Raw genomic sequence first — 18,142 nt, forward strand, 5'->3', positions numbered from 1 at the left:
AGACTTTGTATAATCTACAGGTTCCCTTTACAACATTTTATGGTTTGTTAGATGCCATTCCATCTTTGTGGAAAAAAAACAATAACTCCGCAGAATCGTACCAACGCTGAGGAAAACTCCGTGACAAACTTTTCCACTAGCTCTATCTACTCGTCAATCTTAATAGATACATTTGAACCACCAACCTCCCAGAATAAAATTTTGAGACATGGCTTTACCGAAAAAACACTTGACAAAGTATACCAGTTACCGTTTAAAATTACAAAAGAGGTCAAACTAGTGATGTTTCAGTATAAAATTATACATAACATACTACCCACCCAATTTAGCTTACACCGCGATGGAATAGCCGAAAGTGACATCTGTCCTCTGTGCAAAAATGAGAGACAAACCTTATACCACTTGTTCGTCCTCTGCACCGAAGTGCACTCCTTCTGGAATACATTTCAAGACTGGTGGCTAACTTTCTTTAAATCAAAGTAATATACTTTACGGCTTTTTCGCAAAATCTTCATATTGGCAGGCTTTAAACTACTCAATACTCATAGCAAAACACCACACCTTCTGTACAAGCAAAGGCGGGGGTGTACTGAGTTTCCAGAGCTTCCTTTTACGACTTTCCGATAAAATTCAGACTCTACAACAGATTGCTGTCGCTAATAAGTGTTTGTCAAATTTTAGACTTAGATGGGCAGTTCTTCTTCCTTAAAAATTGCTTTTTATAAATACATATTTTTTTCTTTTAACTTAGTAAGAATCTTTAGCAGTTGCTTTCTAGCTTGATCATTTTGTACGGAATCACTATAAAATATGTAAAAATTGCATTTGATGTAAAGTAATGTTTTGTTAGTAAAAATAAGGAAAAGTGTTCACTAAAAGACAGCGTTATTCCTGTAACTAGTGTGAACATTGTAAGCACTTTTAGTTTTGTAAGTATAGTAAGTATTGTTAACAATGTAGATATAGTCATTGTGGTTAGTACTCTGTGTATTGTAAGTAATGTTAATAGTGCTCAGTTTTGTAAATCTCATGTCATGTATGCAAATAAAAATTGTTAAAAAAAAAAAAGCAACAACAACAACAACAACAACAACAACAGTTAACCAAACAAAACAAAAACCATTTGATCAGCAAGTATTTGCTGAAGCAAAGGCTTATAAAAAACCAGGAAAGATTTATTGCTGCTCGGCGTTTCGGGGTCATCGTGACTCCATCCTCAAGGGACTAGTTAAATAGCATGCAAATAAAGAAAGGTGCAAGATAAGCATAAATTACAATAAACGGCCTAAACAAACACCTCGGCGCGGATGGAATCCGTTTGCACGTTCAGTGTTGGCTTACGCATGCGAATGTAAAGCATTTCTTTAACGAGGCCGAATAAAATTTGCCGCTACATTTCGCGATGATGTGAAATTGCTCGATGAAGCGTTCAAGCATTTCACTATTGTGTTGGACGTTGTAATGTTTGTAAATCGAAGATGGCTGTCTAGTGTGCCCTTCTACGCGCTCGTGTAAGTGACCACGTGTATAACCCACATACCCTGCATCACACAGGTTACATTTAAATTCATAGACGATACATTGTTGGTTGACAATAGGGGGCTTAATTTCGAGCTTAGGGCTTATGTATCAAAACCCGAGATGAAAAACGGACCACAAAATCCCGATCAGGATTTTCTCGAACGAATATACCCATACTTGATATAAAGTACATTATTTAAAATGTCCAACTCAAACGGCCGTTTTCCAAAAGTGGAGTCCACTGAACTTCTCTAATGACGCGTGACTTGTATCACGTGATAAATGTTGACAGACAGGTCTGTGGGTCTCGATGAATGTATAATTATTGGCCACATGTGGATTCTGATACATTGCAGATATTCTTCCCAACCGAATCACTACCTGTTACAGTTTTCACGCCTCTATTATCAAAAGAGTAGAATTTACCACCTTATAGCGTCGTTCAAGAGTTGTCTATCCCCGATATTTTGCTGAATTGTAATTTTTATCAATTTTTTCCGACTTAGCACCTGTTGGCATCGTGAGAGTGTAAACTCACCATGAAAAGTTTTGATAAGAGGCTGAAGAACAATACAAAGGTAAGTGAAGCTGCCCACATATCATTCTTGGTCATAACACCAGTATAATGAATCGCTCCTCACTTACTTTTCCATAAGTTATGAAGAAGGGAAAGAGTACAGTAACCATCCTCTTTCTTGCGATCTCTGATGTAAGCAGGAGGAGCTGCTCACAGAGAAAGCAGACTGAAGAGATGAAAATTCACCGCTGCGTTTTTGAACGAGAATTTACTGATATGTTGTCACCCGAACCATCGACAGCCGTCTTACCAAGAATTACATCTGCTCCCACGTTTAACTTTTAGCTTTTTTGTTTTGTTTTTGTTTATCATAGTATCATTAAAAGTCGAAATTACACACCGATTGTATAGGTAAATGGATACGTGGATGGCTTTTTAGACAATCGTTTGTAAACTGCCATGATCTCTTTATTGCCCTCACAAAGTATTTTCAATTCTACTACCTTCAAGCCTTGTTTTGTCGTCAACAGTAAAGTCTTTCATATATTCATCTTCAGGAAAGAAAAACTTTAATGAACTTTATACTGCAGTAAAGCCATGGAAATCTTCAAACTACGCGAAACCAGACGTAGTCTGATGAACCAACTATGTGGGTGTTATGGATAATTCCTTTGTTACTCTTCTACTCGGTTATCACGCGGTTACAGAGTTTTTTCGTATTCTTTTGTCCTCATTACTATCCGAACATGACAGCTTGCTTCGCGGTCAGGTGTTGTGTTCTATTTTCGATTTGCTTGATCTTGTACAAATTAAACAAGAAATCCAAATTAAACTGTTAAATAACTTAAAGAAAAACCTTTCTGTATTGCGAAACTACCGTAAAATTCATGCGCCTGCCATGTTTGAAAGCTTTTAGTTATCGAAACTTGATTGTCAACTATGAGAACCCTCGTCTCGCAATTACTTTAATCTTTAGGACAGTGCCTCAGTTGCACCCTGGGAGTGAAGTCGTTGCCAAGCAACAAAGTGAGATTGGCACTTTGAACCAAGTAGGAAGCCCTTTCAAGGGCAGCTGTCTTTAATTAATGTTTTTCAAGATTTGAAATTTCCAGCGTGCAACAAACAACTCTGTATTACAGAAATGAAAAATACGTTTATCTCTGAGTGAACAAAGCGAATGAGACTTCCATGTGCTCATCGCACACGGTTTCCAAGTGTTTGGACTGCCGCTAAGAACATAAACTTTGAGATAAGAAAGAAAATTCTAAATGAGCTTGAAGGCAATCGTGACGCATGAAAGATGAATCAGCATTTCTCATTTGAAACGTAAGGCATCAAACTATATTTCATACACAAACTTGAAAGTTAGCAACCACTATCAGGAGAAAGCTTTTTCTTCTAGATTTCTTGTTCGTTTCTAAACTCAACCTTCTATCAACAATTTCTTGTGCTTTGAGAATCTGACTGTCTGCCGCGTTTTTGAATATTTTTCTTTGTTCTTTTACGAACAGTTCCTTCCCTGTCGCAGATTGCTTTAAAACTTCTTTCATTTGAAGCCGGTTAGATGTAGACAACCTCATCATTACAAGTTTTAATGAAGTTCTTCACAATCCCCCAAAAAATTACCCTCGTAGTTTTTTAGTAGTTTTTGATTCCTTCTGTATCTAATCAAGAGTGCTTAGTTTTGATTTTGTTCTTCCATACTGACTTTTAAAGTAAAAATTCACTGCCGATTCGCGAAACTGGGCCAACAAAGCAATATTACTTCTTTCTTGTTTTCGATGGAACTAGTTTATAAGATGACAATGATAAGAAGCACGTATTTTTATTTTTATTTTTAGTGTTTGATTGAGCATGTCGTTACACCTGCCTCTGAATTATCATGAGGTTCGAAGCGTTTTCTCGCTCATGAACGACACCCTGCGGCTTAAATCAAAAACATAAAAAGGGGGGCCGTAAACCCTAAATGGAATTAGAGGTGGATAATTTAAAGGTAGTCTTCATAAAAAAAATAATAATAAATAAAATAAAATAACTACTGACCTACGGCATTCAAATTTATAAAGATTGGAGTCTTACGGCTTTTTGTTTTGCCGCACCACACTATTCAGTATTAATCGTAAAATTTCTCTGCTCCCGGATGCAATAATGCATTGAATGAGAACACAAAAGTTTCCAACATCTGCCTCGCTTACAATGAAAACCTTTTTTGCGGTATCGGCGTTAGGTTTCGCCTCTTTGATTCAATGAATCTGTTTGTTTGATCTCTAGATTCATTAAAATGAACCGGTGCAGATGTTTGTAACGAGTTACCGACAGCTTGACTAACACTAACCTCAGCAAGACACAGATCGAAAAGAGATAATGTTATGACGATATCATTAGATTGAAATTTCAAAAAAAAAAAAAAAAATGGGATGTTACCTACGCAGAAACATGCACCGCCTTGATAGAAAACTTGAGGCGAGAAAAGGGGAAGACCAATGGCAGGTAATTTCCGTACTTAGCACCAAGTAGAATGAGAAAACTGTTTCCTCCCACGACATAATCAGTAAGATTGAGTACGAATGAGGTCACAGTACCGGCTTTGTCTTCAGACCTTTCAGCTGTAAACAAATGCGAACAAGCCTCACTGTTCTCCCCCGCAATGTCAAAAGAAATCACCTATCAGCTGTATTGATAATCGACGGCTTGAATAAGCAACATTTTCCCAAACCACGGACTCTAATGTATCGCTGATAGCGACGTAAATCAATTTTCTTAAAACTGCAATAAGTTGGCTCTGTTGTTGGGAGAGGTTGTAAACACCTCTGTCAAGGGTTTTAAGGAACACACCGCTTGAAAGGGCACTCATTTTAACTGAGAGATCATCGAGGCACAAGGGTGGCATCTGAAGAAATGTTAACGAAGGTCGGTACTGTAATTAATGAGTTTATTATCTTCAAGGGCCTTTTGAGAGCCACTCGTCTGTGTGTGTCCGTGTATGGGTGGCGATACTGCTAAGGCAGAATATTGACTTTGTGGTGAAAAAATCTTTAAGAAACTTGCGATAGTGCGTGTTTTGTGGTGTGATTGAACAATATTTACCATGTTTTTTTCTGTTTTATCTGAGACAAGCAATTGTGCTTTAAACGTAATTCATTTAAACCATTTATGCTGATCCGGCATTACATAAATTCAACAGCTATAGTTGAAAATAGAATCGAGATCAACTTTGTTCCTCATTTTGCCGTAGTACTCTTAAACGTCTCCGTCAGGATATATAAGTCATTGCTGTAGGCATCCATTGTCCCTTTTCCTCTCCAGACGCCGTAATGCCCCGTCATCGATTCACTATTTGCACATTTTTTAAACGTACCAAGTAACAATTCTCGGTTATTTGTACAAATAGCGATGAGCATGATTTCCGAGTATGCCCGTGTTATTGACTGAAAGAAACCTTTTTCGTGTTTTTCTCTTCCTTTCTTGTTATAATTTGTTTCAAAGGTTGTCTGATAAGTGCTTTAATGCTGCGTGCAAACAGAAAAAAGTTTTCTTTACATTCTAATGTTACGTGTTTTACCGAGAAGAAATAGTGAGGCCGGTCAGTTTTGACATTTTCTAGACAGCCATTATATTTGCCAAAATTTACCGCCCATCTCTGTCGTTGCATTTCAATTTCCATCTTTCCGGACGACACTGTGTTTGCCGTCTAATAAATTTTTTCTCTAACTGTTTTGACTATGCTGTTGTCGCTTTTTGATTCTATTCTGATTCAAATATATTTTAGTGATAATTTCCTCACGAACACTAAGTTGAAAACTTTAAGGCTATGTCCGGAACGTTTTCAAGAGAACGAAGTTTGTTCAGTTGCCGCGGCGGCACAGTTCAGTGTTCAGCATCGTCATATGAAATTTAGTGGTTTATAACTTTTAACAATGTTTCAATTAAGGCACTTTCGGCTATCGCTCCCCGAAGTTTGCGAGTCCTGTAAATCAACAAGAAACGTTAAGGCGATTCCATCGAAAAAAAAGTTATTGATGATTTAAAAGAAAAAAACTTTTCCCAGTTATACATTACATCTAGTTCATCAAAATAAATAAATGAATAAATGAAATGAGATCTAACTTGCTTATTTATTCGCTCTATGGCTGTAGTACATACATCGGACAGCAATATTCAGAAACTGTATACCCTTGCGTGAGAGGCACCCATTACAAGAAAGTTAAAAGAAAATTATTAGAATTATTATTGTCCATTGGCGCAGCAATATTACCGGCAGTAAAATGCCTTAAAGTTGCCGAAAAAACTAAAACAAATGGATTATAGGGCCATTTGAACAGCTTGGCGCTTCCACTGTTCAAAGCGCCTAAAATTAAAACAAACTGTAATAGTGATTTCATGAGAATATGACAAAGCACAGCCGCAATGTACCTGCGCGCGCACCAATGAAGCCAAAAAATTATTTGCAGTAAGGTTGTGCAATATAATTCAATAGAGTCATTTTTAAATCCACATGAACAATTTTCCTAGCTTATATGAAGATTTAAATACGAATAGAAAAGAGTTTAAAAGAAATAGGCACTTTAAAAATTGACAGTTTAGTATGGCATTTGGAATTGTTAATTTTTTTGCCACCGCGGGAAATTACACTTTAATGATTACGTTAGTCCGGCTCAAGAGGACCCGAATTTCTTGCAAAACCGGTTTTCAGCATAAAAGAAAACTGGCTTGTCGTCAAATTTAGCGGAGCTTGCAGCTCAGTTTCGTTTGCCCATGCAAATCATCAAATCGACCAAAAGGTCAATTACCCGATGACAGAGATTATTCGAAAATTATCCCCAAGACTTGCCAAGACATAATAACTTCGATTTGTGTCTGCACGCGATGTCCTGTCCTAAAATAGTCTTAAGTGTACGTCAAAAAGACATAATTTTTATCCCGCTATGATATACTCTCTTTGTTTCTGCTAAGATGTTACTATACTCGGAATAACTCGGTGCTGTTTCCTAATTACAGTGGAGCACATTATTACTTCCGCCATTTCCTGTTTTTCATTAGGCACTTTGTTCTTTCGTCATTTCTCTTATCACCCCTGCCTGGTGCTAAAGGTCGTTTCTAAAATTGTCATAAATTCACACAGACCCTACGCGTGTTTCACAGAGTGCAGAGGCACAGCAAAAGACCGGTCTCTTCCGGGAGAAGTTTAATGTACTCCGTCGATATACTTCGACTTAGAACGATTCCAATGGAAAACGTTTCGTTAGTAATAGTCTTTGCAGATAAGGTGTGTTTTACTGCCATTCATGTTTTCAAATTAATTAGCTGATACAAGAGTCTATCAAAGTCTTGTTATCGTTTCTGCTTTTCTGCACAAAGTCCGATAAGAGATGTCCATTTTTCTCAAGAAATACCGAACATAATGTTGCATGAGGAGTACCTTGACCCAACGGCCCAATCCAGAGCTTTTCAATAAGATGCTGTCTTAAGGAGAACGAAGTGATGATTTATCTCTGGCAAAGTAATAACTTGTGATAATGTCTGTAAATTTTGACAAATTGTATACGATTTTAGCATACTCAGCATATTTTACTTTGATTTCGAAACGGCTTTCTTGTAAGAAGTTAGATACTTCCTTATGAAACTGCAAAGCCTTGAAGTAAAAGTGAATCAATAAATCAACCAACCAAACTCTCTCTCTCTCTCTCTCTCTCTCTCTCTCTCTCTCTCTCTGGATCTCTCTCTAAAAACTATTGTAACATATACCGTATTATCACAAGACCTCGATAAGCCGAACCTAAGTATCAATTATCCAGCTTTTTTGTGCGTTTGATGGAATGGGACACATCACCCTTATCACTTTGACTGGAGCCTTTAAGCCACTCTATGCAGACACAACGATAAACAGTCAATGTCGATAAACAGCCATTGTCGATAAACAGCCATTTTCACTGATGTGTGAAAGGTAGTGGCAATGATGTTGTGATTGACAACTAGATCTAACAGGGTTATACGTAAAACGAACCGTTTAAGACACCAGGTAATCGTCAAAAGGTCAAACGCTGTTGAAATAAACGACCAACTGCCAAATTAAATGTGACAAGAACTCACTGAAAATTAATTACGTTTGACATGATCATCCAAGAGTGCGTCGACTAACAAAGATGTAAATGATTTAGAAAGAAAAATGGGTAATCAAGTCCAAGGTATTCAAGATGCCTTTCTATGGAAACCCTGCTTCAACTTAATAAGGTAAAATTGTCCATGCAAGCATATCTCATGCGGTACTTCCTCGTCAAAGTTATTCAGTTCTAAAAAAATTCTGTAGCTATAATTCTTGCTATTAACACTTCCCAATTAGTTCATCCAAAATGGCGTAAAAGCAGATAGCGTGGAGAGGACGTTACTCGTGTATTTTTTCGGGATTCGTTTTTTTTCCCAGAACATCTTTACTAAAAGACTTACTCTTAACATTTCCATGTTTCTCTAGCGTCAAGGACATCTCAATACAATCTTGCTTGATCTTTGCAACTTGAGGAATGAAAAATATTGACAAATAGTCTCTTTTTCTTTTGATTTGGACCAAAATAATTGCATCGTGCAATCTGAATAATTCTAAGATTGTACGAGAAATTAGTCATAAAGGAAATGTGATCTGCCGAATCTGCACTGAATTGATAAGAGGAAACGAATGAAGTAAGGACCAAATCACGACAAGCAATTTGCACCTTTAAAGACCCATTTTGGAAACGAAAAGGCATATGACGTTTACTGGATTCGAAGACTACATTTTGTATAACATTTTAGGGTATTAACGCTTGAAAAACTGGCTTAATAAATAAAAATTAACAGAATTTCAAGCATGGCAAACATATTTCAATGATCGTGGTTGTTGACCTCTGACTGTCGAATTTTGTCGACTGTTGGACAATATTTATCAGATCTGTGTGCCCAGGCACGTGTGATGAGAGAAATCCTTCACTATTTACTTTAAAGACTAAATTGATGCCATAACTAATCAGTATACCTTTAAAAAAATTCTCGAAGAAGGAAAATCTGTTTCTGTTAACTTTTTTTTTTCCACGAAACTTGGATAACCAAATCTCTAAAGTGAAACCCTTGTATAAAGCTCGGAAAAATGGATGTAAGGTAAACATTGGATAAAAATACATCGCCAACCCATCGGGCAACATTGGACGAGCTAAACGTTAAAACCTAAAAAATTCTTCTTGGAAAGACTGAATTTAAGCATGCTGTTATTTTAACAAACCTGAACAACTGCAAAAACATAATGCTCTAGGCTTGGAGCTCTAGCTGAGTGGGATTGCATGTCATTTCCACAAAAAAAAAAATGAAAAAAAAAAAACATATTTCAATGATCGTGGTTGTTGACCTTTAACTGGCAAACTGTCGAACTGTCTGAAATTTCCATACAACGTTCCTTGCTAATGTATTGAAGATTACTAGGAAGTTTTGATGTTGTCGATTGTTGGACAACATTTAGGGTCAGATCTGCGTGCACAGGCAACTCGTGATGAGAGAAATCCTTCACTATTTACTTTAAAGACTAAAATGGTGCCATGACTAATCAGTATACCTTTTAAAGAATGCTCCCTGACGGAAAAATCTGTTTCTGTTGATTTTTTTTTTTTTTTTTTTTTACACGAAGCTTGGATAAACAAATTTCTTAAGTGAAACCCTTGTGCAAAGCTCGGAAAAAAAAAACTGTATGTAAGGCAAACATTGGATAAAAGTACATCGCGAACCCATGTGGCAACATCGGACGAGCTAAACGTTAAAAATTTGAAAAATTCTTCTTGGAAAGACTCAAATAAAAGTTAAATTTAATTCAAGCATGCTGTTAATTTAGCAAACTTGAACAACTGCAAAAACATAATGCTCTACACTTTGAGCACTAGGTGAGTGGGATTACATGTCATTTTAACGAAAAAACGCAAAACTGTACTGATTACATACATTCCTTACTCCTTTTAATGACGACTTGTGTCCTTTGCAGCGTAATTGAAATCATGCCTGATGAAATAAACGATAACAGAAGATGGGACGTAACCTTCGTCGCACCCAGTCCCTCCCCCAGATCAGTGATAACATAGTTCAAACTCCACGTCAAAAGCGGACAAATACGCACGATTTTACGGCGTTCAACAGCGCACTTGTAACGAGAGGAAGTACGGATTTGTTTGAAATTCAAAGCTTGAAGATATTTCCGTATTTGGGGTAGATAAGAAGGCTAATAGGTCAGCATTTATTTTGCGGCTTTGTATTATCGCGACGTTCGACAAAGGGAACAAGAGTAGACGACGGAAAGGTAGAACACGCGAACAGATATAAGCTTATCGCTCGTGAACTTGCATTAGAAAGAGCTGCGCGCAAATTTTCTCAGTGTCATGTCGACTGGGGCCTCGGAGGTAAGTGTGTTTAAATTTTTATCCTCCCGTTAGGTCATCAAGTACCATTTAATTTTAAGAACATCTAATATTTCAATGTGCGCATTGTTTTGGGAAACTAATCAATTTAGAGGAAGGTAATTTCGCAGTCCGTTTGAGAAATAAACTGAAGCTATTTTTCTTTACCCGTGAACCCGTAAGCGCGCGTACACGTTTTCAGAAATGAACTGATAAATACCAAAGTATGTGCAAACAGAGTACCACCTAATTTGAATAAAAGTGAACTAAGAATTGGTTTGCCTTTTTTAAACAAAGTAAATAAAATAAAATAAAATAAACAACAATCACAAAAGGTATCTATCACGAACATCGCAACACAGAAAAATTACTGGTGCCAAAGTGCTCCTTTTCTATATTTTCTTTTTTGTTCCCTTCTCAAGTTCGTTTCAGGCAATTGGTTAAAGCTAGAAACTGATCTTCAGGCAAAACCGTCGAGTAACAGAGTTTCGCAGCAATTCCGCTCCGTTTTGGGCCTACATGATCCGCCGGTATACTCTAGCCCTCAAGTGGTCTATTTGCTTCTTCACCCGTTTTACCAAACTCGGTTTAGTCTAACGAGCTAAAATATTTTCTTCACTGAATTTAACCGCATAATCTGTAGGTTTAACCGGTAGTTTATTTTTGGGGTCAAAGCTGTAAACAAGAAAAACAATTCTAATAGCACTAAACTAAGTAAAGAGTAACTTTTGCTTCCGATTATTTTCCGATTGCACGGAGTTGAAGTTTAGTTGAGCAGAAACTTTAAACAAGCCTTTTTTTCTGTTCTGCGTGTTCTTTTAATAAAATGGCACGGAAATGGTAATTTAGTAAGGTACCGATAATGTTTTTAAATGCACACTCCAAATGTTTTTATTGTGGTTTTCTCAGTTCATAGACGTCCAGGAACCCACAGCGCCACTCATAAAACTTGAGTATTTCTTTACATAAATTAACGGTATCGTATTACGTTTTTATAGGTTCTTTGCCCTTTTATTCAACATTGTGTTGACGTCCCTAAAACTTTAGGCCCATCAAACGGATATACGGTCGTTTTCGTATTCCGGCTTTAATTGATTATTTAACCAATGCAAATTTAATCCTGTTGCAGAAAATCCTAGGTGATCTTTATATTTTTTGTATCACAAACTGAAGTTGTATTATATTCCTCCACGAACAAAAGGCCTAGGAACACATAGCTTCCGTGTTAGGAAGTTCGAAATGACCGTTTGCTTCCATTAACGTGATTGTAGGTTTGTTTGTTTGCAATTAAGCCAATCCCACGCATCCTTGGTCAGCTAATTTGGTAATTTTGGTTAAATCTCAGTTTATCAGTTCGTCGCCCTCGCGGGCCCCGGGAAGACGTCGATGGTTCTGCGAGCCACACAGGCTGACTTGGCCGATGTAAAAACAACACGCTTTAAAGTCATTTTCATCAGTGGCGTAAACAATCGGTAATCTAATGATAATCGTTCTAAAGGTTAATTGTGATCACAGAATGACCGGGGTAAATTTCAAAACACAGTTCAACTTCTTTAAAAGCTGGAGCGAAGTTCACAGATAAATTTTCACCGACAGAACACCTTGCTTCGAAGCTTCCTTCATACTGCCGTACTGGGCCAAGAACAGTATTGTTACTTCAATGGCTTCAACCTGTTTGTAAACAGAAAATGCTTAGTCTACAAGAACCGCATGGCGATGTATTGGTGGTCATTAATTTTCGAGAGTGATGGTTATCTAATCTCGCCATTCATTAGGCCTAGCATAGTCACGCTAGACTAGAAAATCAATTATTGGAGAGGGAGGTTTTTCCAACCGATCATATGTTAATTAGTGTACATGTAATTAAAATTTCAGAGTTCAGGGGTGTCTTTGAGCTGTGTGCATTGAGTTTTTGTTATTGGTATGTAAGCACACCCACAGGGCTATAATTATCGGTCACTGATTTCGTGAACTTTGTCAAGTTTTCAGGCTACCTGCCTGACGCCTGCCGATCCCATCTAACCCGCAATTTACTGATACTGTCAATATTTCCTCGGTAATTACAACAATATGTCTTCCCTGTCTTTCCTACAGTATTCTGGTCGGCACGCAAAACGGTTATCTCTTTTAAAAATTTTGCTTTTCTTGGTTATCGCCCTTAAAGGAAAAAAGGGGGCTGGATTGCAACAATAAACCGTTGCAATTTTTAATAATAAAGTGAAGCAGACCGGCATATCATTTTGTGTTGACTTGCGATCTTTGATCTAAATGATAATAAAAAAGACCACAAGGTTTTTACATCAAGAGACAAGTTCAAGATAAACTCATCAAGTAATGAGATTTAACGATCCTTTACGATAACTAAAAAATTCACTGATGATCAACGCTAAAGCGCGCACTGTTGCATCGTCATAAGATCGCTCGCCCAAGTTGAGATTTGTTATTTATTTTGGAACATCCTTCTGCGACCGACCTTTCAAATTAAAGCTACAGTGCATTAGTGTTCCGCTATAAAAAGGCATATCCCGATAACAAATCTCAGCCATCATTTCGACTTCCCGTTTCTACCTCGCACTGAGATCGCTGGAAAAACAAAATTTAAAAGTAACTTCCTCCGCTAACGGTATCCCACGTCCTCGCATTCAACGTTTCCTGTTTTAAACGTTATGTAATGTTTAATTGTTGTTCCACTAAAGTTTCTTCTAAAGCCTGGGGTTATTGATATGTGTTCAGGATAAATAATCACTTTCTGTTATCTTTTAATTACTTTCTTTTACCGTCTGACGACGGCCAACTGGAAAATAGGGACTGGACTCTGGACTGGACTCTGGACTGGACCCTGGACTGGACTTTGGACTCGACATTATTAAACGAAGTTAATATTTAACTAATTATATGACGATTAACAATCTCTATTTAATTATTAACCAGCGGGAAATTTTTTCAACACTTTCAACACGTTTTAAGAATGCATGTTTTTTTCAAAAGGAACATAAACGAAAAATCGAACAATGCTGACAAGTAACTCAACTTTACTTTACTTTACGTGGATAATATGACGATATATCTCATGCGTGCGCTGTCTAAAGAATGTTATGGTAATAATGGGGTTGACAGGCCTGCGCGGCTCTCACGTGCGTGTTTTAGCCTTTAAATCAGAGTTTTGCCCTCACGGGTATATCTTTTAGAGAACACCCTTTTCGCTATGAAATGAGCGGTGTCCCCTGTAAATTTTCTTTTGGCGCTGGATTTTCTTCTTATTAAATGCCATTTATGATTTGGAGAATTTGCGCGATAGACACTGAACAAAGCCATGTGCTTAACTGTCGCATGTTTTGTATTTTGATCTCAAAGGTCATTTTGACCTCTTGTTGATTGTGTTTAGCGACTATCGTTCTTATGCCGTTTGTGGCATTTAGTTTAGGCTTGGTACGGCTCATTTCAGTGCGTCTGGTGACAGTATAGCCTCTCTTTTTATCGTTGAAAGGATAGCAGTTGAACCGTGTAATAACTATACATTATCTTGCACCTTTGTCAGATTGCCGGGCCCGGCTATTTGCTTTTGTTGCAAGATGTTGTGCTTCTTGTCACGGTTATTTGTCCCTTGATCCTTTCTTTAGCATTGTAGCTTCTTTGAAAGCTATGTAATGCGTTAAGTTGAGGGCTAAAGGCCGCTTTAGTTACGGCTGTGTTTTTGTTATCGCTCCGCTCCGCTCTGTAACTGTGAGGTTTGTGTTGCGGGAGCTTAGTATTTTCCTCCTGTGTTTTGAATACGTGCTCTGCTTTGCGCACTATTCCTAAAAGCAAATATATTTTTCCTTCTCAGCTTCATACATTAATTATTTCTTTTTCCTCGCAACAATGTTTAGGCATTTGCCACCCCCTCTTCCTCTCCCACCCCATAACTTTTCCAGTGTTTTGCCCCTTCGAATGTGTTTGAATCGGACTACATTCCTAAAATGGCACACGCACGAGATAGGATCGCGTGGCGACATTACATTGTAACGTGATGACTTCAAACTTTAACAGCCTTCACGCAATCATAGCCAAGCGTACAAGTGGCCGGGTTTGTAACGTTATTTCCCGCTGTAAACAACTGAAGTGCTTATTGTAGTCCTATCTGGTTCAATTGTAGATCGGGAATAGTGCGCAAAGCGATCGCGCTCAACATATCGAATATATTGAATTGGACTACATTCCTAACATTCTTTAGACAGCGCACGCATGAGATATATCGTCATATTATCCACGTAAAGTAAAGTAAAGTTGGGTTACTTGTCAGCATTGTTCGATTTTTCGTTTATGTTCCTTTTGAAAAAAACATGCATTCTTAAAACGTGTTGAAAGTGTTGAAAAAATTTCCCGCTGGTTAATAATTAAATAGAGATTGTTATTCGTCATATAATTAGTTAAATATTAACTTCGTTCAATAATGTCGAGTCCAAAGTCCAGTCCAGGGTCCAGTCCAGAGTCCAGTCCAGAGTCCAGTCCATGTTTTCCAGTTGGCCTCTGACGACAACAAACACAGACTGAAATTAAAGAATTAAATATTACCTTCCTTTTAGTACTTCCGTGAAAACCATATCAAATATTTCTGATTTATTGACCACATTGTAACACTGCCCAAATATGGTCATGGTGCGCTGAACATTTGTCTTCCGTAGTCATCAGATATCATGCGATATAAGTAATTTCGTCTGTAAAGATCGTCTCCGGCTTTTCTGCAATAAAACCATGCTTTGTGATCAATGTGTTGAATACTAAAACAATTATCATATTCAATCTTGCGGTATATTCCCTGATTTTAGCCAACTCGGCCTACAGCCTCGTCGGCTAGTTTCAGACGATATTCCGCGCGATTTCGCAGGATAATTTTTAAACATTCTGTTGAACAAGCCCGCATCAATCTAGCCTGCAAACGCAGACGTATTTCCGGCTGTCGCTTCTCTCCGGCTGTTGCGACGGAGAGAAGCGGCAGCCGGAAATACGTCTGCGTTCGCAGGCTAGCATCAATCGAGGACCGCTCAATAATATTTAAAATTATCTTACACTCCCTCATTCAAAAATCTATTTTGGTCTTTCGGTCTCGTTTCTCAGCTGATTAGTCTTCAATCTTCTTATTGTCTTCCTTCCTGTGCCATTTACAGTTATGGTTCTTCATAATCATCGGCCTGCTTGCAGTGGCGTTTAAATCCGCCGGAGGTGCGACCACATTTTCCCTGCTGAAGAAGGCGCCCGACAGCGACTGCCAACCCGTCAAACGCGACTTACTTAGACAGCGCCTCGGGAACGCCTACAATCAGCGCTACATGGCTATGGACGACACAGATCTTCAATACAAAGCGAATCAGTCACCGTCTGGAGATCAAGAGCACGTGACCAAACCCAAGAACGTATCCAAGCGGTCCGTCGACAACACTGACCCATCCGCCTGGACGTGTCAGACAACTAAGGTCTGGCTAGACCTGGGCGTGAAATTTTTCCCACGTCACGTGAAATCTGTCACGTGTTCAAGTAACAAATGTTGGTTTCAACACTTCTGGTGTCGACCAAAGCATTACACAATCCAAGTGTTGAAAAAGAAAGAAGGCGAGTGTTTAAGAGTGTACTCCAGCACAGGGTACCCAAGATTCGAAGACTTTTGGGAAGCCGTCGATTATCAAATAACTGTGGGCTGTGAATGCGGCCATCGATGATGTAGATACTAAATTAACTTATGCAACTTTGTGAAATGATAACTTATTAAACATTTTTTGACCTGATTTCAAGTGTTTTGGTCGCTGCGGGGGCAGGGTATGGGCGTGGTCCCACACACGTGGTCCCTTACCTCTGTGGGATATTAATAGCTCTGAAGACTGAGTAGAGGGTGAAGCCGCCAACGTGGTGTACCTCATCACACACCCGTTACAGCGCCCATCTCATGATAACAAAAGTGCTGCCCGCAGAAACCAAGATAAAACTGACCATAAAAAGCCCTGGTCTTTTTTCATATATTTCAAGAACTTGTACCCTAGCAGGTATCCTTTTCTTCCCCCTCTATCCCATCTTCGGAGACCCAAGGTCAGTTTCTCGCCCTTTTTGACTTTTTTCTCGTCGCTACTATCTGCCCCAGGGTCTCCAAGGATGCCTCGATCCCCTTCTCACTGCTTGTCTCAGAGGCTTCCTTTCTTCTTTTTCTTCAAACAAAATTTGAGCCGCGAATCGGCGATAACGAGAACCACCGTCTTAAAAGACCTACACTGAGGTAAAACTAAACAACATACTGAATGCTGCGTTCCGGCACTCCGCCTCTCAATTTCTTTTGAGGAGAAAGAATAAAGAAAACTTTTTGGATCAGGCCTCAAAAGTCTAGTTTTCCTGAAAATAGTGAAAACTTCGTTCCACTTTCAATGAAGGGCAAAGTTGGAAAGTTTGGAACTTTTATCGTGTGGAGTAGTACGTGCCACGCAGCCAGAGTAGGGCTGCAGCCGTGGTGACTCATACTCGGGATGGCTGGGCGTTGGGGTCGGTACTTCTTTGCACAAGCTGGAAGGTCTACATAGGGTTAAATGATAGCTGAGAATTGGCCAAATTTTAACTGTGAGCTTCCGGCGGAATAGCAGGTTTCTTTCACTGATACCTGCAAAAATTATAAGAAAACTATTACCTGAGATGGCTAAACTTTACTTGAGTATAGTGTGATTTTCACTCTAAAAATTAACTTGCCAATAACTGGCTGGAGAATAAGTTGCTAACGAAGATGGCTTGGAACTCCTCACAAGTCGTTTCTAGAAGTCGTGAAGTCGTCAGAAGATGATAAGCAGTTCACACTGTTTGGCTAATGAGAGGGACACCATAACATTGATACAATACAATCCGAAAAAAAAACCGAGTGAGAAGTAAAACTTAACTGATAGAGTGGTTTCCAATTGAGTGTCGTAAAACCAAAACCAAAGTAATTACTCAGGCGAATCACAACAGATGTAAACAACACAACGACCCAATCAGAATTCGAAGGAAATACATGTCACTGGCGCCAAGCCAAGAAATGGCTTAACATTTTACTCATAGCTGAGAATCCAGTACGCACTGTGCAGACCCTAAGCTATCAGTATAGATATGCTTGGCTTAACAGATATTGTTTTAAGGACGGTGCCTACTATTGTTACTGCGCATACGTTCTGCGCATCTCGAGATACTCGTGTTTCCTATGGGTGGTGCCTACTAATACAGGAATATTTTTGTGCGGTTTAAAACTATACGGAGAAAGCAGAACTTGCCAAATGCTTTTGGTATCTCAAAAGAAAATTGGGGGTAACCATGCATTTTTCAGAGATAGTTAAGTTTCAATTTACGAAAAAATCCCATATATTGCTTTATATTTTGGCGTTTTTTGGAGATATTATTGTGTAATTATCGCTGAAAAATGTGTGGTTACCCCCAATTTTCTTTTTGGATTCCAATAGACCTTGCTAAGATCTGCTTTTGCCAAATAGTCATAAACCGCACAAAAATACTGCGGTATTAGTAGGCACCGTCCTTAAGTCTATTCAGGTCTGAACAGGAACAAGTGCATAGTATTTTTGTTTCATTATTTGTCACAAAAAGGGCCAAGGGAATCTTTTTTGCTTATGGTATGGTCTGACCAAGATACGGATTGTTGTTTTACCTCGCTGAAGGCCTTAAAGAAGGGGACATATTTCAAGACTAAAACAATAGA

The 18,142-nt window shown here is 38.5% G+C and overlaps 1 protein-coding gene across 4 annotated transcripts; it reads left to right on the plus strand.

The window, feature by feature from the left end:
• The first annotated feature begins 1,308 nt into the window (after positions 1-1,308).
• On the plus strand, positions 1,309-16,199 carry LOC146486272 (uncharacterized). Of its 4 annotated transcripts, XM_085099951.1 has the most exons (3): positions 1,309-1,511; positions 2,028-2,099; positions 15,591-16,199. In XM_085099951.1, exons 2-3 carry the CDS (start codon positions 2,061-2,063, stop codon positions 16,137-16,139), a joined length of 588 nt encoding a protein of 195 aa, XP_084956077.1. In that variant the 5' UTR covers positions 1,309-1,511; positions 2,028-2,060; the 3' UTR covers positions 16,140-16,199. The 4 variants fall into 4 exon arrangements, with proteins under 4 accessions (XP_084956077.1, XP_084956099.1, XP_084956085.1 ...); XM_085099973.1 differs by lacking the exons at positions 1,309-1,511; positions 2,028-2,099 and adding an exon at positions 4,557-4,948; XM_085099959.1 differs by lacking the exons at positions 1,309-1,511; positions 2,028-2,099 and adding an exon at positions 8,113-8,269.
• Positions 16,200-18,142: the final 1,943 nt, after the last annotated feature.

This window comes from Pavona decussata, unplaced genomic scaffold, assembly GCF_977016875.1.
Source record: "Pavona decussata unplaced genomic scaffold, jaPavDecu1.1 SCAFFOLD_21, whole genome shotgun sequence".
Taxonomy (NCBI): Eukaryota; Metazoa; Cnidaria; class Anthozoa; order Scleractinia; family Agariciidae; genus Pavona; species Pavona decussata.